The 27,193-nt window shown below is 38.1% G+C and overlaps 1 protein-coding gene across 1 annotated transcript; it reads left to right on the forward strand.

The window, feature by feature from the left end:
- The first annotated feature begins 916 nt into the window (after window positions 1-916).
- LOC139731835 (peroxisomal multifunctional enzyme type 2-like) lies at window positions 917-22,729 on the forward strand. Its single transcript, XM_071642710.1, has 21 exons — window positions 917-1,109; window positions 2,406-2,459; window positions 3,074-3,181; window positions 4,869-4,914; window positions 5,322-5,404; window positions 5,972-6,121; window positions 6,874-6,996; window positions 7,606-7,722; window positions 8,432-8,497; window positions 9,947-10,012; window positions 12,951-13,066; window positions 13,982-14,060; window positions 14,964-15,118; window positions 15,819-15,942; window positions 16,453-16,559; window positions 17,022-17,157; window positions 17,590-17,696; window positions 18,495-18,581; window positions 20,536-20,622; window positions 21,471-21,609; window positions 22,716-22,729. Exons 1-21 carry the CDS (start codon window positions 1,052-1,054, stop codon window positions 22,727-22,729), a joined length of 2,022 nt encoding a protein of 673 aa, XP_071498811.1. The 5' UTR covers window positions 917-1,051.
- Window positions 22,730-27,193: the final 4,464 nt, after the last annotated feature.

Genomic DNA, 27,193 nt, shown 5'->3' on the forward strand with positions numbered 1-27,193 from the left:
TTGTCGTTAAACGAGTTAAATCCATTGTTATTATCAAGGTTTTTTTCTTATGTTTTGTATATACAGTGTTTATTATTCTTGTATTGTACTGTAAATTAGGGACCCTGTGGAAGAACAGACATATTTTGATAATATGACTGAACAGGCAATCCCCCGTTTCTTCTGTACGTATATGCAATGTATATGCAATTTGTAATGTATGTATTTTTATATGAAGACGGAAATAAAAACGAACAAACAACAAACAAGGTTTTTTGCAAAGCTGAAAAAAAAACACGCACAAAGAAAATCTTTAAGTATGATATAGCCCGACATACTATTTTCAATCGAAACTTCAAAATAACATCCCTTTGTTTTGTTACTGTGAGGTATCACTGGAAAGGTTTTATTTAATTTGCTGTATAGATCTGACATATTTTACTTACTTTAGAATTTCATAATGGCATCTAGGCCATTTTGCTATCAAACTTTTCATATTTTTCCTGTAAGTTCTATAGAACCTTAACTATAGTACTTGTATTATTTGTTTGAAATTTGCAAACGCTTTCGATCGTCATATTTGTGTGTGAAATCATTCCTTTTTTGTATTCATCTGTGATATTCGACCTTTGGTCGCCAGTCAAACCGCCGGGTGCGCTAAATACTCAAAATCTACTCACTATCGTACAGATATACTGTATAAAGTACAGACTTTACTATACTGGTAATGCAGACACCTCCTTGAGGAGAGCATTTTTATTATGGAGCTACTGACAAGAAACTGATTAGAGATGCGCGCAGCAAGGTACTACAGTCAGCTGGCAGCAGGTAAGAAGGAGTGTTAAAACTTTTAATTGGGTTTGAACACACACATGTCTGTTGCTGCTGTGCACTACGCACTGTGTTCGTGTGTGTGGAAATCGCATTGCACGGCGTCTGGTCGGGCTACACTGAACTTTGATACTTTGTTGGTCTACTCGCGAGGTACGCCAGATTAAATAAATTTACCACACACAATCAACTTGAATGCTCGAAGATATTACATCTGTAGCCCTCTGTGCTGTTGATAAAGATGGGGGAGGATCTGCGTTTTGATGGCCGCGTTGCTCTTGTGACTGGGGCAGGAGGAGGTGAGCTTGTATGGAGCGGTTGATACTCTCAGTCCCACTGGTAGTAAAATGTGTCAGATAAATTTACTCTTAAAACAACTTCTTCTTCTTCTTCTTCTTCTGATTAAGTCTGCCTCCTCAATAGACTGAAGATTCTCTCAGACTGTGCTATTACGTTATAATACAATTTATTTACAGATATTTACAAGCACATAGAAAATTTGACGAAAATACTAGCCACTGTGATCAACCGTTAGACGGTTTCGAAATGATCCCACATAACTATCGACTATGGCGCTGAAACAATTTCTGACGACAGGGAATTCCAGTTCCTTACAGTTCTTGGGAAGAACGAATGGCGATGCGATTCAGTTCTCGAATATGGTACCTGATAGGAGTGTGGTTGCGAGGCTCTCGTTAACTGAGTAGCCTGTTTGATGATATAGTCCTGTGCTGAAAGAGGAGTGAGATTATTGTGTATTTTGTACATCATAATTAGCCTGTCATTTCTCTGCGCTGTTCCAGAGTCGTCCAGACTCCAACTAAGTTCTTGTAGCATTTTGGTGACACTCGAGGTGTTATGGTAGCGATTTAAAGTGAATCACGCAGCTCTTCTCTGGACCATTTCCACTTGGTGGATTAGGTTCTTGGTAGATGGGTACCAAACTGTGGAAGCATACTCAACAATTGGTCGAACCAACGTTTTGTACTTCAATCATATTCTTCTGCGAAACCAAACAAACGACACATGCACGGCAACTGGTGCTATCACTCTCTCAGGCTCTGCTCTGCCTCAACAGCTGATGTTCAGTTTGTTCTTGTAGCCGACCTTAGGTTAGCTAAGAGACCAAAAATGAAAATCACACCGCCATATTTAACGTTACAAGCGCTCTTTTTTTAATCCATTTTTGAAGATCCTAGGCTATTATTCACACTTTTTATTGTTCTACTAAACTTCAGAGAACTTCTACATTCGTGACACTTGTGTACAGAAACGTGCGACAGGGCTGTGTAACGTTTAGTTGCATTTAACAGTGCAGCAAGCAGGTTCACATCACACATCACATCATACACATGACCTGTAAATGGAATTGAACAGGGCTCTACACAAAAATGCATACTGCTATAACATACATACCTTGGCCTACTGTGCTACTGATATCTTGTTTGATAACCATACATGTACCTGGGTATACTTATTAGCATAAAATATACATCGATTCAGATTTGTCATCTGTCGAACTGTCATAATAAGAAAATAAGAAATAAAACTCTATTTAGACAGGTGTAATTATGTGCTTTCTTCACTTTCTGCAGGTCTTGGCAGGGAGTATGCCTTGATGTTGGCCTCCAGAGGAGCTTCAGTTGTTGGTAAGACAATGTATTCTGATATTCTGATATGTTGAATGTCTTTGCTAAGTAAGGAAAGGCAAATGTATTGTATTAGCAGTGGACGCTTCATTTAATCCATTTTACTTGACCAGATGTATTTCCAGAATGTATGTATAAATATATTCCACTTGAGTAGTATAAGGATAGATAGCTCATCTGTAGCAATTTTTCTTTTGGAAATTGTACACTCTCATCTGTTGGAATATAATAAATGATATCAATGATGCAAGATTACTCAAAACAGAAGTTCATAGTCACATCAATAGTTATACTCAGACATAGGGACGGTTTGAATAAGTTTTATGGTGAGTCTTAATGGATTCCATAATGGAGGTATGAATATCAATATGTGTATTGTTCCAAAGCATTGTATAGAGAGTATTTCCAGTAGTATAGAAAGTACATATTTTCAGCATTCCTCTTCTCGTTTGCTCGTTTTATTCCCTTGTTCTCTTTGTTTCTCTCCCTCTTTTTTACTTCCCTCCATTACATATATATTCCTTCCCTCACTCCCCCCTCACCCTTCCTCCCCTCTCTCTCAATGTCTTCTCTCGATATATATATCGTCTACCTCTTTGGGCTTTCTCCGGTAGTCAATGACCTTGGTGGAGACAGAGCTGGTCAGGGCAAGAATTCTGCTGCTGCTGATCAAGTCGTCAATGAGATCAGATCCAGAGGGGGAAAGGCTGTCGCCAACTATGGTAAGACAGCTGTATGTTGCGCTTGATCGGTACTGTAGTGCCTTTTGGGATTTGTTTGCAGAGTGGAGAGGGGGAAATTTATTCCAAAAGGAAAGTTTTGTTTTGTTTTGTTTTGTTTTGTTTTGTTTTGTTTTGTTTTGTTTTGTTTTGTTTTGTTTTGTTTTGTTTTGTTTTGTTTGCCCTCCACCATTTGTCCAAGGAAGGAGGATTAAGTGATCATTGGCATTGGTTTGTATGTCTGTTTGCAAAATAACTCAAAAAGTTGTGAACAGATTCAAATGAAACTTGCAGGAAAGTTGATAATGACTTAAGAAACAGATGATTAAATTTTGGTATTGATCTGGCAATTTTTATGGATTTTATGAAGGATTTTGATATTTTGGCAGGTAGGGTCAATGAACTTGGGAGTTCAAGCTGTGTGTACACATATTTGAGGTTTGCATATACGCACTCTAAAGCGCGTGCTCTGCCCTGGCGAGGCGCTACGTAGCTGAAAGCTGATAACGTAAACAAAAAGTTTCTATATTGGAAAACTGGGTGATTTTCAGCATGCCTATGTAATAATGGGTGGAAATTAGCTGCTTGATGGAGGTTTGCGCTCTACAAGGGCTTTTCTAGTTTTTTTTTTTTCAGATTTAACAATGGAACCTTGTGAACAGTGTGTAGAAAATTTTAGTATAATCAAATGGACATTAAAGAAAACTATGGACCTGATTGGCAATATTCAAGTGTAGTATAGAATATTAATCTGGAAAGAGTTGCCACAGCCATGCTACTGAATTCTTTTTTGAACAATGTAATATTTTTGAATGATCATCTAGCATTCTACCAATATGATGGCATACAATGCTATCACAGAGAAGCCTCAACTGTAAAGATGGACATTTACACATGGCTATCAAATCAATGTAAGCAAATTCAAGAACATTTGTTACTTTTAATTAATTATCAATATACCAGTTATCCTTATCATCTTGAAATGTCCTGGTAATTATATTGAGACTGTGTGCAGTGGCTTTTATCATTACAAGTCCTTTCTGATGTCAAGGTCTGACATTTCCTTGGGTCATTATGTAGAAGTGTTTCACAGTTATTCATGATTCGCTGAAAAGGTTCATCTGATTGGAAAATCAACTGGATGAGCATTCCTTTTATCACAATTAATGGAAATTACCTTTACTCGATAAGACTTTCGCCTGCTGGCTCTGCAGGCTTCTTCAGATCGAGCGTTGTGAGAAGGACTTCCCACGGGCCGACGTAGCTGGCGCACACCAATCTGAGAGGTAAACACAGTTAGTGCATCCTTCTACACAAGAGGAAAAAGAAAGGAATCCACCTCCCACATGCACAAGTCGGCCATCAGCGACCATGCATGTGGCCAGTGAAAACCACCACATCAATTGGAAGAAGTGTTCCATCCTAGCCAGGGACTCTAGGAAAACCTCACGCTGGATAAGTGAAGCAATTCACATTCAGAAACAACAAGGGAAAACCTTCAACCGAGACCTGGGACAATACTCACTTTCCTCAATATACGATCCCGTTCTCTCAGATCGGCGTGCGCCAGCAGGCGAAAGTCTTATCAAGTAAAGGTAATTTCCATTGATTGTGATAAAACGAACGCTCATCCAGTTATTCATGATGTTTTTTATCACTATGATATATCTTCTATTTTGTTTTGTTTTAGATTCTGTTGAAGATGGAGACAAAGTTGTGCAGACTGCCCTCAACGGCATAAAGAATTTTGCTATGCATTTCCCACAGACACTTGAACGAATATACTTGGGACTCGTCCTCAACGGCATAAAGAATATTTTTCCTTGTTACAGTACTTCTAGATCAGCTTGGTAGTCAGAATGTATTCAGTGTTTGGTGTAAATGCATTTGTTGACAGAAGATGAAAGAGCACTAGTTAGTCAGTACCTTTCGTCAGACAAATTTAAGCTTTGCCCTAAATATATTTCACAATTTCGATACACTGCAATTTGACGTAAACATTAAGATTGTGAAAGTCAAATTTCCTGTAGTTCAAAATCTCAAAATACAGGAATATCATGTTGATTCTCCCCCATTAGCTTCTAGATCTGTAAAGCATCGGTCTAAAAAGGGGAATGAGACATGATCATAATACATTTTTTTTTTTTCCATTTACAGATATCGTCATCAACAATGCAGGGATTCTGCGAGACCGTTCCATTGCCAGAATGAGTGATCTGGACTGGGGTAAGTTACCTCATGACATGAAGGGGAAAGTTATCCCTCAGAGAGATTCCTGTTGATTGATTGATAGCAATCAATTTGTTAATCAGTGAGAAATGTAAGATTTTAAGTTCAGTGGGCAGGAAATCAGACAGTTTGCTTTCTGAGTGTATCAAAAAAAATCTTGCGCATCATTTTGGCTTGATTGAGCTTCATTTTGGTTTTATTGATCATTGTGATTGCATAACACATGCTCTGTGTTACATTCACAGGACAGTATCCACCCACTTCAATGTGGCACAAATGATGAGAAATCAGTTTGAATTCAAAGCAGTCCCAATATTATAATCATGTTGAGCAGAATAAAGCAGATCATCTGGTCTGATCTGTTTTTCTTGCAATATTTTATATATATGTACAAAATTATAGACATGATGAAAAAAAAAATCATTTCCTCAGACATCAAGTTACTTCCTCCAGGATATGGTTAAGTGCTTCCAGTTTGGTCCAGTGAAACACTGACTTCCACGTAGGCCATGGATTAGGGTGTCATCTGTGCTTACAGCCGGTCCTGTCTTGTGACTCTTCCAGATCTGATCCAACGAGTCCACCTCCGCGGCTCGTTCATGGTGACCCGGGCTGCCTGGCCCCACATGAAAAAGCAGAAATACGGCCGCATCCTGATGACCTCCTCCGCTGCCGGTCTCTATGGCAACTTTGGCCAGGCCAACTACAGTGCAGGTACACTGAAAACGAGAATGACCACTTGGCTTTATACACAGCCACATGCAAACAGTCAATGAGGACACAGCACCTACATGTAGTTTTCCTCGGACTTTGAGAAACAACCAAGAAGAGAAGAAGGAGAGGATAACTGCAATATGACCCTATGATCTTTTGCAGATATATCATTGATCATTGGGATGTTTATTTTGTATCACGGTAGATATAAATGCAAACTGCATGACCTTGTAATCAATGCAGCTCAGTCCTCATGTGCAAGCCTTCCCAAACTCATCCATGTCACATTGATCAATCTAATAGCCAAAACCATCGCATAGTCTACTGTGCAAGGGGCGTTATGCTCTTTGATTTGTCCTTACATATAGTAGCTTTAGTTGTGAATGAAAGCTGGTTGTTAACATGTAATTGGTTTAATATGACACCAAGCATTTTGGAGTCATGTGATAATAGTGGCCTGTACTACTGCCATCCCATAAGTGACACCAAAGTGAGCTTGGGGCTTTCAATAAATTGTATGTTGCATCGCGATCTTGTCAAATTGCTGTCATTGAACTAGAATGATATGCTTTGAAGATATCTACTCAGAATGCAAATGCCCTTTATTAAGTTGCTTAAAATTCTTTGATGGTAGGAATTAGTGTTGGTACACTGATTGAGGTCACATGACATTGAAAATTATGGACACAGTCATTCCTTTTGACTCCCAATATTTTTTAGACTCTGTGTAATTCTATCTTTTCCCCCTGCAGCCAAACTTGGTTTGGTTGGTCTCTCAAACACGCTGGCCAGGGAGGGTGTCAAGTACAACATCCACTGCAATGCCATCGCTCCGATCGCAGCATCGCGGCTCACGGAGGACATCATGCCTCCTGGTAATTTTCATGTATATTTCTCCATATAAACCTCTTGTCATGAGCATGTCTTTACTTCCAGTAAATTTCCTCCTGAGTAATGCCACTGGTGTCTATTCCTGGTCATAGTAGCATTTGTACCATAAAAGTCTCCAAGTTACAGGTTTTGATGATGAGGCTCTGTTTGTTTTTATTTGGGTTTTTTTTTCCAGAATTGATGATATCGACATACTCCTGGAATTCTTTGAAGTTGAATGATATACTAGAATATATATAGATGAACAACAAAAACTACCTTTTGACCTCGGAAGCAAGTAGCAAATTTTCCACTCCAACTATGGACGTGGACTAGAAGAAATATTGGATATGCAGATTTGTTCTTGACAAAATCTAGAATGTAGGTGCATTCTATTTTGAACAAGTTCTTTTTGAGAATGTTCTGTGCCCACATCAAATATATATATCTCTAAAATGTAGTGGCTACAGGTACTATAATTGTTGTTGTTGTTGTTGGTTTTTTTGTTCTAATGAGTTTAAACCATCCAAACACATTCAAGTATTGGCAGTTATAATTGAGAATGCTACAGTCGGGCATTTTTCACTTGTATTAAGAAATCTCGTTTTGTGCAGAGATCTTTGAGAGGCTAAAGCCAGACTACTTGGCGCCAGTCGTTGCCTACCTGAGCCACGAGGACTGTGAGGCCAATGGAGGGGTCTTTGAATGTGGTGCCGGATGGATGTCGCAATGTGAGTATGAATCTATTTTCATTTCTTCTATCTCTTCAGACCCATTCAATCTTTTAAAAAAACAAACAAACAAAGTGTCTGTAGCGAGAGTTTTCCACTTGGTGTAATTGATAAGGTACATGTGTCTGATTTTTTTTTTTTTTTTTAATTCAACATATCCAAGCACTTGGAAAGAGATATCAAGAGAATATTTTGTTTCTTTCTGTGTTGTAAGTGCCCCAATGTGAGAGGTTTAGCCAACCCCAATGCACATGGTACTTTATTACAAGGACAAAAGTAATTAAAACAGGCATTAGTCTTTAAATCTGTATATGTTGAACACTTGTATGCGAAATTTAGCCCATAACTTTTTCTTTGCTTTTATATTCTACTCCAAGTGCCTGAAATGGTGAAAGGAATCAATTCAAACTAGACAATATTTATCTTGTTGTATTATATATCTTAATACGTGTTACGGTGTATTTAGACTCTTAATTTGAGGTGTAATGTATGCATTTTCAAGAATAACTTTGCACACTGGTGCTTCACCCCTTGGTATATCATCATACATTGTGTAGTGTATCAACAAGCATCTGAATCAGTCCAGCAAATTCAGTGGAGACATCAGTAATTCAGTTTAATTGTGTATGTTTTATTAGAATTGTAACTGCATTCAGATGTGAATGATTGTGGCATTACCATGATTAGCCATCATTTGTGTATTTAACAGTGAGATGGCAAAGAACAGTAGGAGTAAGCTGCCTGAAACCAAACCAGCCCTTCACACCAGAATCAGGTAAAGAAAATATGCCTACACACATGCCTACAGACAATATTTCATTACTGATTAATCGCCTTATCAGTGTACAAATATATATCTTAATTTAAAGTAGCTGTATTTGTGAGGTCAGGTCAACTCTGAAATGCCTTTCGAAAGGATATACAAGATATGATTCAAAATGATACATTGTATACTTTTAAAGTTCTTCATGAAATTTTACAGATACATAGCACTTTGCATATGATGACTGTTGAAGAAAATAGATGTGCTGTTTAAAACTTAGTTAACCCCAAAATTATGTCTGTAATTGTATGTGTAACTTTTTTCAATGATACCAGATGTGCTCATGTCAAACTATAACACTAGTTGATTGTTATGAAGAGGAGCAAAGTGCAGGTACAGAATTCATTTGCCTGATCTCTTAAGATAGTATTACGAAGTACTTGACCTCTTCAAACTTTACTCCTTTTTTTTCAAATTGTCACCTAATTATATCATTATTGTTCATTGTCTCAGGCAGAATCTTACAATCTTTTGACGCCTTTTCTCCACAACACGTAGTATTTCTTGATTGTCATTTGTGTATGTGTGTGTGTGTGTGTGTGTGTATGTGTTACTTTAATCACATGAGATTTAATTATTTATGTACTACATATTTTGACAAGTTTGTATGTGTGTAATTCAAGTGCCATTAACAACCAGTATATTTAGTTTTCTTCATTGTTGTTACAATTTCCATAACAGTTCAGTGAATAAAACTTAAATAGAGTATTAAAGGACAAGTTCACCTTCATGGACATGTAGGTTGAGTGAATGCAGCAATATTAGTAGAACACATCAGTGAGAGTTTGAGCTAAATCGGACAATCCGTTAAAAAGTTATGAATTTTTGAAGTTTCTGCTCAGTCACGACTGGGTGAAAAGACTACTATAGCTTGTGATGTCACATGAGTACAACGATATAAAGAAAGAATAAAGAAAATTCAACACATTTCCATTTTTCTCGCATAACAAAAGAACACTTGACTTCTCTCTTTCAGAAGGCAGGGGGAATAATATTGCCCTTAACATACGTCAGTAGCAAGTTGAAGAAATGTGCACTTTATTCAAAAAGTAAAGTTTTGTGAAATTCTCTTTTTATTTTCGTATATAGTTGTACGCATGTGACATCATACACTGTAGTATTTTCTTCCAGCAGTGACTGCGCAGATACTTAAAATATTCGTAACTTTTGAACGGATTGTCCAATTTTCCTCAAACTTTCACTGATGTGTTCGACTAATATTGCTGCATTCTCTCAACCCTTATGTATATGAAGGTGGACTTGCCCTTTAAAACAGACAGACAAATGAACAGTTAATTTGCTCAAAATCTCACAAGACATTCAAATAATATTAAAAGAATGTGTAATGAATGAGTAACTAAAGGCATTTATTATTTTTTTTTTTTTTTTGTCCGCATACAGTCCGTGATAACTGGGAGAAGATCTGTGACTTTGAGGGAGAGGTGAACTACCCTTCAAGCACCCAAGGTAATCAATCAATGACAGCATTTATACCAACTTCAGAGAGCATGTATGGGAGATAGGGGCTGCCCAGTGAGTTGCATTTCGTATCCAGTGGTAGCAAGGCTGCGCTCAGTGGTAGAAAGTTGTCGTCAATGCTAATGGCAGACACATGGTGTAGAAAGAAGCGGTGTCCATTTTAAAAAGAAGAGATGCTTGATGCAGTCATAGGGATGTAGTGTCGCGAGGTGATGTCTAGTGGTAGAGGGTTGGGGAAGAGATATATTTATGCGTGAGAGTTGGTATCAGCACCTGTTGTACAGAGGTGGTGTCCAGTGGTGTAAAGCTTGTGTTTCCAATGGTAGAGGGTGACATCAAGTGATGATGAGGTGGTGTAAATGGGCAGACAGGTGGTGCCAGCACAAAGTGTACCCATCACTAGATTACTTCAGTCTTCTTCTCATTCTCGTCAACATGTTTTGTTGGTATTCAAGAGATCAATAATATACAGTGTTTACTTCATTGTACTAGATCAGGAGGTTTTCGTTGATACACCAATGCCATGTGAAATATACCCATGTCTATCAAACCATCACATCAAACCATTCTGTGTGAACATAAAACAGCATTCGATGCCCAGATTTACAGTGCAAACAAATGATGTGTTGGTTTTGATGGGATCTTGCAAGATTAGACAGATTTTGTTTGCTCACCAGGGATGAAGTACAATGTTCAAACCTTGGAACCTCTCATGATGCTGCAAAGACCTGTGTGTGAAAATTTCTCTACTTTGAAGATTAATTGCTTGATTTTACATTTTTTATTTCATTTACTACACTGCAATATTCTGAGAGGATGAGGGCAAAGCTCAATGGTACTATGATTAAAAGAATGCTTGTTTTTGGCTGTGTAAGAGTAATGCTGCTGTTTTGTTTTGCAATTCATTGGCCACCCTTATTAACTTGTGCATTTCAGGCATTATCTTTGAGATGTTGATTTATGGCCAGTTGCAGTTATTGCTTTGCAAATGACTAAGCAGAGATCAAATACCATATTGAACCTACTCCTCAACGAGTACACTTATGTTACTCATGTAGAATTGTTCTCCCTCAGTATCTGTCTTTCTATGTAGTTTTGTATGTAATTAGTATCACTGTGATATGAGAGCCCATGATATTAATGACAAGGTTGTTTCATAGTGAAAAAATGGCTTTCAAATATCTTGTAGTGTAATGCCTGCACCCCCCCCCCCCAGTAGAAGAGAGAGAGAGGAAAAAAAACAGCAACAACATACATGCCTGTAGGTATTAACCCGTTGAGGACGAGTCCCGAGTATACTCTGGCAAGCATCTATGGGAAATGCGTGCTGTAGCAAAATCAAACTGCCCTCAATGGGTTAAACCTGACCATGGGATAATGTGTGTGATTGACACATCTACCACTCTCTCCACCAGAGTGAGTGTTCAGGATGTATTGCTCTTTGTCACTGTATATTTCATTAATCCAAATGATACCCATTGCATATGACACCATAATGTCTTAATTTTGGGTCTCTAGTGTCTTCTTGCATTTTCCCTCTCTTTTTGCCTTGTCATGATATGTATGATTATTCTTTATACCCCCGCCAAACGAAGTTTGAAGGGGGTATATAGGAATCAGCGGACGGTCGGGCGGTCGGGCGGTCGGGCGGTCGGGCGGTCGGTCGGGCGGTCGGTCGGGCGGTCAGTCCGTTGCAAATCTTGCGTCGCGAACTACTTCCTCAGTTTTCAACCGATTCCCATAAAACTTGGCACAGATGTGTGCCTTGGGTTGTAGATGTGCAAGACGTATTTTTTGACAGTACCCAAAAGTACGTTGCCATGGTAACGGCATATTATGGGCAAAAATGGGTACAAATCTTGCGTCGCGAACTCCTCCCACAGTTTTTGATCAATTTTTATGAAATTAGGTACAGATGTTCGTCTGAATATGTTAATGTGCAAGACACATATTTCCGCAGTGGCAAAAAGTGCGTTGCCATGGTAACGGCGTGTTATTGGTAAAATATAGGGCAAAATGCTTCATGGCAAAACTGCTTCATCAGTGTTCTTCCAATTCTCATGGAATTCATATTGAATGTTTGTCTTAGGATATAGGTCAGCATGACACATTTCTTGACAGTGACAAAAAGTATGTTGCCATGGTAACAGCTCACATATTATGAGCCAAAATGATGGAAAATTTTGTGTTGCAAACTACTTCCTCAGTTTTTGCCCAATTTCCATGAAACTTGGTACAGATGTGTGCCTTTGGTTGTAGATGTGCAAGACGCATTTTTTGACAGTACCCGAAAGTACGTTGCCATGGTAACGGCATATTAATGGCAGAAGATCAAGGAAAGATCTTGCGGATTTAACTACTTCCTCAGTTTTTTGACCAAAGCTTATGAAATGTGGCACACACCTTGATCTTGGTGGGAAGATGTGGAAGACATATTTTTCGGACGTGTCGGAAGCTGCGTTGCCATGGTAACGGCATATAAATGGCAGAAGATCAAGGAAAGATCTTGCGGATTGAACTGCTTCCTCTGTATTCGACTGAAGCTCATGAAATGTGGCACACACATTGGTCTTGGTGGGAAGATGTGCAAGACATATTTTTTGGACGTGTCGGAAGCTGCGTTGCCATGGTAACGGCATATTAATGGTGGAAGATCAAGGAAAGATCTTATGGATTGAACTACGTGTACTTCCTCAGTTTTTGACAAAAGCTTATGAAATGTGGCACACACAATAGTCTTGGTGGGAAGATGTGCAAGACATACAATTTTTCGGACGTGTCGGAAGCTGCGTTGCCATGGTAACGGCATTTAAATGGCAGAAGATCAAGGAAAGATCATTCCTTGGGTAAGACTGTCGTCACGGGGCGGGGGTATTAATCACCTTAAGTGATATTTCTAGTTTCTCTTATCCAACGTTGCATGCAGATTCAATGTCTTACATGTTGGAGAGCTTGACAGACTCCTCCTCCTCTGATGCGAATGCTGATGCGGGAAGTGCTGGTCAAGGCACCAGTGATGATGGTGCTGGAGGTTTTAATCCGGTGAGGGATTTCTTTAACCTTCTCTGTGCCAGTGACTTTGGACAATGTGTTAAATGCTATGGGGTTTTCTGTGGAAATCAGCACTCAAAGCACACAGAGGGTTTAACTTGTAGCTCTTCTTTCTAGACCATATTGGCCAGATGGCAAGGAAAGACGTCTAAAATGAAAATAGGCATTTTTAATGTGACATTTTAGTTTATGTTGTTTCTGTTTTGCCATTTGTTGTTGTTTTGTCATCTTATCATTTATTTATTTGTTTATTTATCCATTTGTTTGCTTCTATATGTATTTGTAGTATGCAAAACAACTTTGCCAAGGAATATGATAATACATTTCAGGACAATTGAATATATATCCAAATGTTTGATTAAGGCTGTAATATATGTTTCTTGCATAGTAAAACATTGCAACTTTTTAGATGACAGAGAGATGCCATGAGCTATAAAAGGAATTATCTCTCAAATTTAACACATCAAATATGCACAGGTCCTCAAGTTTCAGAAAGTTATAGATAGTAGTTATATTGTTGTTGTTTTTTCAAATTCTGTATGAATAGAGAATGTTCTGCATTAGAGACAAAAGTCAGTGTAATCAAAAAGCTGTACAGCATGAAGTGTAATGAAGTGACTAAGAAAATATTGCAAACTTTTCAATGAATGGTCCTACCTCACCATGACAGAATCATTTAGTCCATATTTGGCCCATTGATAAATAATTGCACCAATGTGTTATTTTTGCCTGTACTGCTATCATTAGATATATTGTGTGTTGTGAAAATTCATACTATCCCCGTTGACTGTTGATGTGGTTATGTGGATAATATGTGTTTGCTCATTTACTACAGAAAGTGACATAATATAAGATCATATCTACCAAATTTGATTGACAAGGAAATCATTTTTTTTTTTCAAACAGTCCAGAGCAATTGGTGTGAAGATGCCTGCTGTGGATTTTAGCTACACATCCAGAGATGTCATTCTGTATGCACTTGGAGGTGAGTGAGTTTGGAAACATTCTCCTTGTAGGAGTGGTATGCAGGAACATTTTACACCTTCGAATGTTGTTTGATTTTGTAAGACACCATACATCATGATTAAAATGCAGAACTTCAATATGGGGGATCAAAAGTTGTAGATATAAGTAGATCTTTAAAAAAAGATAGCATTCTGAACATACAAAATGACAGTTTAATGTCATGACTTTGATATGCAGACTCGGCAGCTACAATCCCCCCCCCCCCCAAAAAAAAAAAAAAAAAAAAAAAACCACACAAAACAAAACAAAACAAAACATCAAGAAGTGTAGATCCCACATCCTTTTCTTGTGCCAAACTTTCCCAAAATGACAAATATATTTATTGTAGCAAACACACTTCCATTATACTGTACACGTATCTGAAGCGTCAGAATGCCTAGCCTTTTCTACGCATGGCTTCTTTACTTTCTCGTCTTCCTCAACATATAAGAAAGTTAGCACTTCAAGATTCATTCCTGAAGACTAACCACTATGATTTTAGTGTTAACTATATTGTTTCAACAACAAAAAATTCATAGATTGCATACTAGTACTTGCTGCTCAGAGTCTGTTTTACAGTCCTCACTTCATTGTTATCATCTTTGCATTTTGTCTTTACTACTTCTCCTCGTTCTTTTCTTTCTTTATCTCCATCATTTTCTTCTTCTTCCTCTCCACCTTCTTCATCTCCTTTGCCTGCTTTTCTATCTTCTCATTCTTCTACCTTTCACTTTTCCTCCATGTCTTTTCCTTTCCATCTCCTGATCTCCTCCCTTCTATATCTCCTTCCACTTCTCCTTTTCCTTCTTTCTCCTACTTGTTTATATCTTCTTTCTCCTCTTGCTCCTCCTCCTTCTCATCTCTCCTCGTCATCTCAATACAGTGGGCGTGTCCACCAGACAGCCTGACCACCTCAAATTCCTGTTTGAGCTCAATGAGGAGTTTTGTGTCCTGCCCACGTATGGTGTCATCCCAGCATTCCCTGCCATGGGCGGCCTAACGTCTGTCCCTGGCCTCGAGTCCATTGATGTGACCAAGGTATACTGTATACGGCACATATTTTGTGGGGGGGTTATTTTCACAAATTTTGCAAGTCGGGAGCCATTCACAAATTTTAAAACACACAGAAATATTAATTCTAATCCTGACGTGAATGCGACATGCATGTATGCATTTCTTTGTATTTTGCTGTACTACATGAAAGCAAATTTAACCAGTCACTCACAAATTTGTCACGAAGTCCAAATAAAAAAAAAAATTAGACTTGCTAAATATATGGATTATACAGTATTGTTCTTAAATATTATGTTCAATTTCACTGAGCTTTCGTCGTTCATATTGATACATATTGTTTATGCATACATACATACATTCATCAACCCTAAATACTGTGTATATGATATAAACATACTATACGTATATATGTACAATCATTAATGCATATGAACAAGTTACTAGCTCGGTAATAGTAATCAAGATTTGTAATTCCTCTACTGCATTCACATAAACCAGAGGCGGATCCAGGGAGGACCACAACCGGCGCACACCCCCCCCCCTTTATTTTTTGTTGAAACAAAAGAAATAAAAAGAAAAAAATGGGGGGAGGGGTGCGTGCGCCCCCCCCCCCCCCCATTTAATTTTGTAAACGCGCCCCCTCTTTACGGAATTCCTGGATCTGCCCCTGTAAACAAGCAGCATTTGTTATGATAAGCTAATGCTGAACTGTTTCACCCGACAGATCCTACACGGTGAGCAGTACCTGGAGATCCTGAAGCCACTTGCAACGGCGGGGACACTTAAGAACCAAGCCGAGATAGTGGACATCCTTGACAAGAAGTCTGGAGCCCTCATCATCATTAATGGTCAGTTCTCTTCAAGTGACTTCACAACAATTCACCACGTGTATTCTGGTATCAAAACATTCCTATCTTAGTGCATGTTATGGTACTGGTAAGTATGGAATACCATTCATTCTCAAACAAGCACATTTTGAAAATGTGGTTAAATGTTTTGTTTTATTCTATTATTGTGGAACCCTTGCTTTTGTGTTCACAGTCACTCCGAAAATGAGCCCATAAGGATTTTGAATATTCAGCACCGTTGACTTCTTCCAGCTTTTGAGCAAGTTGTGTGCATAACTTGTGGTGATTACAGTTGCCATGGCAACAGCCAAAAAATAATTCATTTAAGCATTTCTAAGATGCTTTCAATGATTTTTGTAATGAGTGTGGAATGTCATGAAATTTGTTATGATCATTTCATGTCCATCATTAGAATATTGTGCCATTATTGAATTTATCTGCTGTTTATTCTCAGGACTTTGACGTCAATGTGTTGCCCATAATTCCCTGCTCCTTTTCTGTCACTTTCAGTAAATTCCTACGATGAGCGTGATGAACTGGTCATGGTCAACCAGAACGTTGTCTTCCTCGTTGGAGCTGGAGGGTTTGGAGGCAAGCGGACTTCGCCCCATCTCAAGGTTAGAATTCAGTCATACTTGGGAGAGTTGCTACATCTTCACTTTTCTATTGAGAGATACCGCGTTGCAGACTTGATGGATTATTGGATAAAGTATGGAGTCAGTTGTTAATCATAGGCAGACCACAATAAAAATGTCTGATAAAGGGGAACCTATACTGATGTATAGGGATCTATTTGACAAACTTCTGCATATTTTTTCCATATGACTGAATAATTGCATATATTACAATACTGTAAATCCAGAAATTTTCACAAGCATGAAATATTCGCAAATTTTGAGAGGAGCGAAGATTCACAAAATTCAAATGCATGCGAAAGTTCTTGTCTACACTATACATGAAATGCCAGTTCCAATTTGCAGAAATTTCACGCCTTTGAAAAAAGCTGTTGGCTCCAATTCATAAAAATTTCATACCACAAATATTTCTGGTCACACATTAACTGTGTGGTTCCCTTTTAGGAAACTGTTAAAGCGCCCTCTCGAGCCCCAGATGCCTCCATGCAGGAGAAGACATCGGTTGACCAGGCTGCCCTCTACAGACTAAGCGGTGACTACAATCCACTCCACATTGACCCATCGTTTGCTGCCATGGGAGGTAAGACGGATAGTGATTGGTGACACATGGCACCAAATTATGCGCACATAGCCTGGCTTCAAGCCAATAGTTGTCATTCTTTTATTGCAAGTATAAGTTTTCCCTCAAACATACCCCCCCCCCCCAAGTGCACAAAACAGCTACTAGTACAAAGATTGTCACTTTCAAAATAAGAAGAAAGATGAAAGGTATTTGCAGGAGTTTGTTAGCTCGAGTCGATGCAATGTAAATCACAATTTTTCTCGCTGAACCTGTCTGTGGGATTTTGATAGATGGAGTTTTATTTTTGCCTGTGTATGTGTGAACCACAGCGCGGAAGAGTGCCGTTTGAATAGTAATTCGACTCGCACTGTAGCAATGTGTGTGAATGAGCCTTAAGTTGTGCACTTCCACTCAGGGATCAGTACCCTTACTCTTTCTCAACTTCTGCAGGATTCAGGCAGCCAATCCTGCATGGTCTCTGCTCCTTTGGATTTGCTGCCCGCCACGTTCTCAAGCAGTATGCTGGAAATGATGTCACCAAATTCAAAGCCATCAAGGTATGCATATTACACCACACATTCCCCCATAATTCCCTTCATATATAGAGACATATAACAGATATAATAATCATGTTTATTGTCTTTTGACATAGTATTTTAAAATCCTCATTAATTTCCTTATATTGTATTCTGCTTTCAACATACACTTTGGCCCGAATTCACGAAGGTGGTACAATCTTATCCATGGTTTAAACCATGGACAAAGACCATAGTTTTTTATGGGGCGCCAATTGTCGCATGGCCTATTTTGTTACAAAATCAGTCATTTCGTGACAAAATGATAACATTTCGTAACGAAATGAATATTTTGTCCGAAATGGTAATGAAATCATAATTTCATCGATGAAATGACTGATTTGGTAATGATATGTGCATTACATGTGTACATGAATTTGGAATCTATTTTATTGTGTTGATGTTTATGATAGTTTCTAGTGTAATGTTTGTGTGTTTATGTTTTCCCTTTGTTTGCTGTTTGTCCATGTTTTCTGTGTGAGTGACCAGACAGATAACAGGACAGTGACAGTGGTCAGTGACATTGGTGTTAATAGTAACAATGAATATTTGAGAGAAAAACAAAGCAAAAGAAAAGCCTGGTCATAATTATATCAGTGTCTGTGTATGAAGCTGTTACTCAGTCTAGCAAGTCCATTCCAAATTCACACACATTCCTTCTGTAATTCTTTGACCCTCATCAAGTTGAGAAATGGTGAGCCAAATACCATACTCTGTGAAAAGAAGAGGAAAAAAAAACTAATAATCTTCCATTCTCTCGCTGACCATCATGACGGGTAGGTCCGTTTCTCCAAACCGGTCATCCCGGGTCAGACCATCCAGACGGACATGTGGCAGGAAGGGAGCAGAATCCACTTCGAGAGCAAGGTCAGTCAGGTGTCCAGTCAGGGCCCCCTCAAAGGGTCAAGCACTGGGGGAAAAAAAAAAAGTTGTGAGACAAACATATTAAGATATCACTGTCACTGCATACACAGAACAAGCACTGCTGAACTCAACCTCATTGGTGCCTATATCCACTGAAAAGGAAAAATTCCAAAAAACAAATTTCCCATCAATTGATAAAGGAAAAGGTTCATTTAGTTTATAATGAATATTCATATATTCTCTTTCACTTAACTTTTTAAATCAGATGTGCTCTCTTTCTAGGCTATGATTGCTGTGTATGGCAGATAGCAGCAAATTTCCGACACTCTTCACAGGAGTTACGTCCTTTTAGTGGTAATGTGTGAATGTCAATGTTACTTTGAGTTCATTCTCCACTAATTGATCATGAATGAACTGTACCTGAATTTAAAGAGGTGATATAATTGTTTTTCTAAAACAAGGAAATATTTGACAAGTGACTTACTTACAGATGGGGGGGGGGGGGGGGGGGGGGGGGGGGTGTAGAGAGAGAGAGAGAGAGAGAGGAACAACCCTGTATCTATTTTATGTAGAACTGACCGTGTAGTTTCACAGCTTTGTTGATTAGTTGAACTCAGCTGAACCAATCAAATCACTGGAGAGTGAACGAAAGATATCCAACAATGCCATGACTGGATGAATAGCAGGAAGTGCTGTGAAGATAAAGTGTGAAGTGGGTACTAAACTCTGTTTGCTGTGAACAGTGTGATCTCCCTGCCTGAATAACTTGTGAATAGTTCAGACTTTGGTTATGTTAAAGCACTCACAATTCAATTCCGTTCAATTCAGTAATGGTGTTATTTCAATTGTATTGCAGTCAGTGATAGAATTGCGCAATGCTAGTACATTAAAAAGATGATATAAGTACAATACTGACAAAAAGATTGTACAAATTAGACAAATATAGAATAGCCATGGATTGATACAAATTTTGACGGTAAATTATGTCAAAACTATGTGTCCCTGTTGGCTCAGAGATCAATGTTATGTTGAGAAGGGTGGATGAGAATTCATCAGATTTATCAGTTAATGATTGAGCATTGAACAACTAAAGAGACAGTAATGATAGTTTGCTGTGATCACCTTTTGTAGGTGTCTCCAGGTATCATACGGAAGTATTTAATTGAGACAAGATTTACGAGATGTGAAAGTAAACTTGTGAAATGTGATATATGTAATAAAAACTAGACTATCTCCTTGTATCAAGCAGCAAGTACTTCATACTGCATAATGACCAAGGCCCATTTACCCGTTAAAGATGAGTCGCGAGTATGCTCGGGCTGGTGTCTATGGGAAATGTGTGTTGTAGCAAAATCAGCCCGTCCTCAGTGGGTTAAACAGATGAATTAATGTCTCATGCACATCTTTTTTGTTAATATCACAATCTATAGGGATTAAAATGAGTACTTTTACATTTATGAGAAGTTGGATTTTCATCAGACGTGTATCTCCTCTGAGATTGAAAATCAAACTTTAACTCTTTTTGGATTTTTCAAAAGATATTTCCTGTTTGGATTCCTGAGGCTAGATGCCTTGGATATAGCGATGTTATTCATAAGTATCACATTACCACATGGTCTTTTATAGAGTGTTATTATCTGGACCACCTTTCTGTGTTAGTGATGCATTGATTCTATCAGCTGTAATTAGTTATTTTACATGCACATTATTCCATGAAATACCTAATGTAAGAACATCTATGCTGAGTTGTAGGACATTATCAATTCACTCATGTCAGTTTCGAAGACCATTGATTGATTATTGATGTTACTTTTAGACAATATGTTGTTATAGACAATAACTAATCTAAAAGATTGTGGCAGAAGTGGAGATGATTGTTGTTTTATTAAGCATGGTTGGATAGACCATAGAAATGGGTGCATACTCTGTAACAGAAATCTACCAATTTGTTCTTCAGGTTGCAGAAACCGGTCAGGTGTGCATCTCCGGTGCCTACGTCGACCTTGATGGAGTGACTCAACAGAGTGATGCAGTCACCCAACAGGTAGGAAACTTTTCAAGCCAGAAAGCAATCCAAGTAGATGATTAACTGTGCCTCATGTCCATAACATGTCAGGCCACCGGTGACTGGGCATGGTACGCCTGATGAGTAGTGATTGTGCCAAGCAAACCTTGTTTATTTCATTTTTCCATCTGGGAAGATGGCTGGAAAGCCCATATTCAGCTGCATGGGCTGATCTTCCATGAGGTCCAGTTGGATGTGAGGGCACCACTTTACCGGGTTACGCACCCTGCTCGTTGCGTTGAATGAATTAAGCGGGAACTTTTATGTGCGTGAGATGTGGCTCAGTATGTACGTGTATAAGCTCACTTTTTTACTCTAATCTACTGAATTTTTGGCAAGTAAGATGTTTGATTTAAGTAAGTGAGTATGATTTAAGTTACCATTTGCTTTCAACACACGTGCATTTCTTTCGAAAGTAGCTCCAAAATAAGGTATTAAATAAAATATAATTCATTGTTGAACTTGAAATGGTGGTAATTACTATGAAATAGTTAGTAAAGTGCAAAATAATATGTCTCCTTATCAAGCAATTTCCTATTGAAAAACAACGTAGCTCTGCACTATAGCAGGGAGAGAAACACCCCTCCCAACCCCCAACCCCCTCATTCACACTGTGGCTAATGTAGGGTGCTTCACTCCCTCACACAATTACCTCTGTTTAACTCATTGGCAAGTATGTGGTGACTATCAAATCAGTCATGATTTTATGAGTCCACTGTACAGACATTAAACCGTGTTGACAAATTTGATAGCTGCCACCTACTGTAACTTCTATCATGATGCAAGCAAAGATTTTCGTGTTCTCTTTTCCCAACTCCGTACATCAGCCGTCCTCGGGCCTGAAGGCAGAGATGGTATTTTCTGCTGTCTCGGGTATCATCGACAGCTCTCCAGACCTTGTGAAGAAGGTGAACGGAGTGATCCAGTACAACATCACAAAGGATGGCAAAGTGGCGGGAGTGTGGAGTGAGTATTTGATGGCAGCCTGGTGGAAATCGGTTCATGCTTTGAGTTTAATACAGATAAATGGTGCTTTATAAATGCTGTTCACCATCATCATCATCATCTGTTTTCTGTACTTACTGTAAAACATGATATATTCGCGGCATGAATTTTCGCGAATTGGAGCCGACAGCCTCTTTTGCCGCATTAAATTTTCGCAAGCTGCCACTGGCATTCAATGCACACAGCGTAGACAAGAACTTTCGCGTGCATTTCAATTTCGCGAATCTAGGAGCTTGCGAAATTCACGAAATTAAAATGCACGCGAACATTCCTCGTTTTACAGTATTCATACTACATACCTGCACAAGCATGTCATACAGTTTTAGGATTTTCTCTTTTGAAACTATCAAAGGCGTTCTATGATTTTGTTGTTTTTCAAATCACCTTTCATATTGCCTTTCATATACCATGATGTTTCATTTTGATTTTCTTTACCTGCTACTGCATAGTTGATGGCAACTGGGAAATTAAAGTATAACTCTTCATGTTGAAGACATTGATTGATTGATTGATTGATTGATTGATTGAGTGAGTGAGTGAGTGAGTGAGTGAGTGAGTGAGTGAGTGAGTGAGTAAGTGATTGAGTGAGTGCGTAAATGATTGATTGAGTGATTGAGTGAGTGATTTTTTTTGATTGATTGATTGATTGATTGATTGGAAGGAAAGTTGCATTTTATGTTCCAGGGTGCTTTGCAGACTGAATTTCCTCATGGAACAGGTATTTAGTAAATTGGTAGTTGCAATGATGACAGTGAAAGTTTGCTTGAGATATCAGTGCAGTACAATGACTCTTCGTGAAGATGAAACTGGTATTGGCAGTAGGCAGCGCTCACAATGTGTAAGGATTATGCCAGGCATCTGACGAAGTAACTCCTAAAACTGACATACATTTCCAACTTCAAATTCTTTCCCTCTTCCTTCCCATTGCACAAGCAGTGTAAGAGTTACACACCAGCAAAGTACGTACACGTCAGTGAGTCGATCAGAAGAATGACTTTGAAATTCTGTGTCCTCAGACACTTCCCGTGTCTGTTTCACATTGTGCCACTCTGTGTCCTTCAGTGCAGACAGCGACAGCTAAGCGTTCAAAATAAACATATATGGGAGTAATCAGCTGTGTTTCATTTGTTCACCCGACACTTCCCAATTTCTTGACCCAGTTCTGTGTCGATACCTGGCAAAATATGCATGTTTGACAATGATGCTGGATATTAGAAGCTGCAACTTCCTTTTTCCTTCACCAAGTAATTGAAAGGAACCCATGTGCATTGTTTGCATGTGTGTGTGTGTGTGTGTGTGTGTGTGTGTGTGACAAGTATCTATGATGGGTTAAGAGAAATTGATAAAATTGATAACAATAATGACTTTCTTGTGCTGCTGGAAAAAAAAAAAAACACAAAAAGAACTATTGGTTCCAGTATTATCATTGCTTTCTTTCATGACAGTAGTAATAGCAGTAATGATGAATAACAATGATATTTGTCGTAATATTATTGATGACAATACCAATATATATAATGATGATAATAATAGTAATAATAATAATAATGATAATAATGATAATAATAACAATTCTAATAGTGATGGTGATGATGCAAATGTCTTATTTACTCATAGTCTAGAGGAACCTTACAGTCATTTGTGTTTGTTCCTGTTTCTTTGTAAGTCTTTAAGAGTAAATACTTTTTTAAAAAATGAGGGGAAAATAAGATGTAAAACAGTACTGCTTGGAACCCAGAGTCAGATCTAACTCTTTATTATTGTTGCTGTTTCTTGTGACTCTAAAGTAAGGTTTACTATTTTCTCACATTGTCGAAGTCCAAACCTCATTTGCCAATACCACCCACTTGACCTAAATGATGTCCAGTTCATGGATGAAATGACTGTATTGTGTCTTTCCTCCTACTTTGCATGAAGCTGTTGACCTGAAGCAAGGAGGAGCAGTGTACACCGGAGAGCCCAAGAGTGGGAAAGCCAATGTCACCGTGACCATTTCTGATGACGACTTTGTCGCCCTGGCATCTGGCACGCTCAGTCCACAGAAAGTGAGTACCATTATATTTTGCCTAAGTGCACATGGATTTCGTGGCTGAATTATCTGGCAAAAATCTGTCTAGTCACTTGTCTGTGCTAGTTTTCTGTTTTGTTTAGTCATTTTATCTTCATTGCAAACTTGCCTGTCTTGTCCTGTCACATCAATACACTTTAATGTTGTTGCACACAGTGTCTTATTTAGCTATTTCAGAGAAACACCATTTTTTTTTTCTAGTCATAAGATTCGCTTTGTTGTCCACCCATTGTTTTAACATTCAAACCTTGCTCTGATCTGTGTTACTTTTGTTATGAATGCAAGTCTTTATAATATTAATTATTTGTATAATATTTACATATTGTGTCATTGCATGAATGTAAGGGTGTGTGTCTCTGTGTGTATGTTTTTATTGATGCATGAGTATTTGCATGTATAAATGTACGTCTGTATTATATGTATTTATGCATTATACGTTATGTATGTATGTGTGTGGGTATTCATTTGCATTTGTATGTGAGCGTATACCTTGGATTGTGTGTTTATGTATATCTATCAAGATTTTTACTTTACATTTGTGTGCCATTTTCCAGATTGCATCCATGTACTTCGTAGTCATTTAGTCATTATCTAGTCGCAGGTCACAGCTCCATCTAAGTCATCAGCAGAGTGGCCTATTAAGTGCACCCCATTCAAGCTGAGAATGTTGTATATCGCTCGACCATGGTGACACATATTAAGATGCTTTGTCTCTCTCCCTGTGTTCAACCAGAGCAATAAGCTAGAATGTTGTAGTTTGGTTTTGTTTAGTTTGTTATCTAAATCTGAACACGAAACTGGACCCAATTTCCCCATAAGGAGTAGAGCATCGGTAATAGCAGTCTGTAACATGTCTTAACCCTCATGAGACTGGAAATGGCTTTCAGTCATTACGTTAGTGTTGAAGAATTTTTCTTTGATGTTTTCTTACTCAGCTTGTTTCCATATTTTTGAGGGTTGTACATGTGGTTTGGGCATCAGTTCGCAATAACCTATATCAAATGTCCATTGCAAAGTACAGTTTATGCGTACCTGGTACATGTATGCTTGTTTATCTTGTGGCACTGCTGTGCTGCCATCTCCAGTGATTATTTTCACTTTCATTAATGCATTTGTTGCTATGATCTTTTTGTCTATTGAACAAAGTACAATATTCGGTATTAGTAGCAAAAAAGCATACATGAGAATATATATATATATATATATATATATATATGTTTGTTTGTTGTTTTTTTTAAATGGGAAATATGGTCTTTAGTAATGTAGAACTGTAATTTGCACATTACCAATTCCATGCCACTGTGCATGTTCCATTAACAAAAATCACATTTTGATTTCACAAACTATGAGGAAAATGTGCATAATCAGCAGATAGTAATGAACTATAAGATTTGATAGAAAAAGATATATATGTTTGTTTTTTTTCTCTTATACTAAACCACATACATGTCAATTTACTTAAGCATACCCCTAGTCACTTAAGAAAGAAAAAGCCAAGAAAATCTTCATGAGAAACCATGTTGAACACTTTTGGGATCTTTAAACCGTTGAGCCGCGCAGTCTGCGTGCAGCTGACGAAAGATGTAAGGATTCGATTGAGTGATTATTGTGACAAGGCCGTGCCATGTGTTGTTTCTTCTGCCAAGAGCAGCATTACACGTATGTTGGACAATAGTTCACAGGACTGGTCACTTGCACCATTGTGTCTAGTCAAAGGTTGAAATGTCCTTTGCTGAGGAGTGCATGTAGAGGCTCAGAGAAGCACTTTAAAGTTTGGATTGAGTGAATGCAGCAATATTAAATAGCAGAACACATCAGTGAAGTTTTTAGAAAAATCTGAAAATCTTTTCTAAATTTATGAAGTTTGGTGCTGCATTCGCTGGATACGAGGATTGCAACAATTTGTGATGTCAAAGCAGGACAATGATATAAAGAAAATATGAACAAAATCCCTCAAAAGTTCAGACATATGTATTCCACTTGTTACTGACATAATATATTGAGGATAATGTTACTCATTCTAACCGCTGAAATAGATAGGTCAAATGCTCTTTTGTAATGCTAGAAATGAAGGAAAATGTTGAATTCTCTTTATGTTTTCTTTATCATTGTTTTAGTGTTCTTATCCAGCAATGACAGTGCTGTAACATCTGAACAGACTGTACAATTTTCCTCAAACTTCACTGATGGATTGTATTAATATTTTTGCGTTCTCTCAATCCACATAATAATGTATGTAGATTTCATTCCCCTTTAGCTCAACTCTGGTCAATGTGGATCATAGAGTAGAGATAGAGTGTACAATTTGGAATAGCCATTTATGAAAAAACAAAGCCATGATTTGTGGTCACCGGCTCCAGTGTAATGCAGACTAACCTTTCACAAAGTTCACTAACCGTCACAAAGAGATGAAAATTCTAAAGGTTATCTGTTGTGTAGTGTTTTAAATTCCAGTTTAGAATTCAGTTGAATTGACTGTACTTTTGTGGTCAGAAAAAGCTGAACCTGTCAATATGAGGGACAAAAACGATTGTGAAATTACGGAAGAATGGTACTTACGATGTGAGCCGAGGGGATGGTGACAGAAAAACTAGGTTTCGTTCACATGCAGGGGCCTTGGATCTTGGTCACATTGATACTCCACATTTGTGCGTTGACGTGCAGTATTCATCAGAAAGAGGGTTCTTTTTTCAGTTGTTTATGTGGTTGTTGTTCATTGTGGTGGTGGTGTTAGTGTTGGTGTTGTTTGTGTTGGTGTTGTTGGTGTTGGTGTTGGTGGTGTTGTTGTTGTTGTTGTTGTTGTTGTTGTGTTGTCATAATTCTTTTCCAATGGTCTAGACTCCCATTTCCAGTTTTGTGTAGAAGTGACATACTTTCAAACAGTTGCAATCAGGGGCTCCACAAACATACTTGCCCATCTAATTTCAAGTTTCTGATTAAATGCCTCGATGCCTCCAAAAGTCAAAGTATATTTGAATACTAGAGTAAGGAAATTGGCTGTGATGTTAGGTGCTCCGGCAGATTTGTGCGGGTTAATGTTTGGTGAATGGTGTGGCATTAAGATAAACTGATACTGTAACTTTCTTGTCAAAAACAAATATAGAAATAGGGCAGAATAGTCTTGTTTAAAGCCAAACTAAATAAATCAGTTTTTTACTCGATGAGGTATGATTTTTTTTGTTTGTTTTTTGTTCTGGATTCATTTGCAGTGTGAAATAGTTTAAACCAAACATCAGTTTTTATCTCCAATGGAAAAAGTAAATGAAGGGGGATTTGACTACTGACAAAAAACTTTGCCCCTCCAAACTAGAATATATTTCTGCCGTCTAGTTGAAATAGGTGGTACATCAAAATCAGATGAATGATTTTAATCAAGAATGCCTTCCATGCAATGATATCCTCTGAATGACTCTCAAACATTTTCTAACTTTTTTAATTTTTATTTTGCAGGCTTTCCTGTCAGGTAAAGTGAAGGCC

The sequence above is a fragment of the Diadema antillarum genome, unplaced genomic scaffold (assembly GCF_040938485.1).
Source record: "Diadema antillarum isolate AM-2024a unplaced genomic scaffold, OU_Dant_1.0 seq00000386_RagTag, whole genome shotgun sequence".
In the NCBI taxonomy this organism is placed as follows: domain Eukaryota; kingdom Metazoa; phylum Echinodermata; class Echinoidea; order Diadematoida; family Diadematidae; genus Diadema; species Diadema antillarum.

Coding starts and splice junctions, on each gene's coding strand:
- LOC139731835 (XM_071642710.1), top strand. CDS start 1,052: ATGGGGGAGGATCTGCGTTTTGATGGCCGCGTTGCTCTTGTGACTGGG. Junction 2,460..3,073: donor CAGAGGAGCTTCAGTTGTTG/GTAAGACAATGT, acceptor TTTCTCCGGTAG/TCAATGACCTTGGTGGAGAC. Junction 6,997..7,605: donor GGAGGACATCATGCCTCCTG/GTAATTTTCATG, acceptor CGTTTTGTGCAG/AGATCTTTGAGAGGCTAAAG.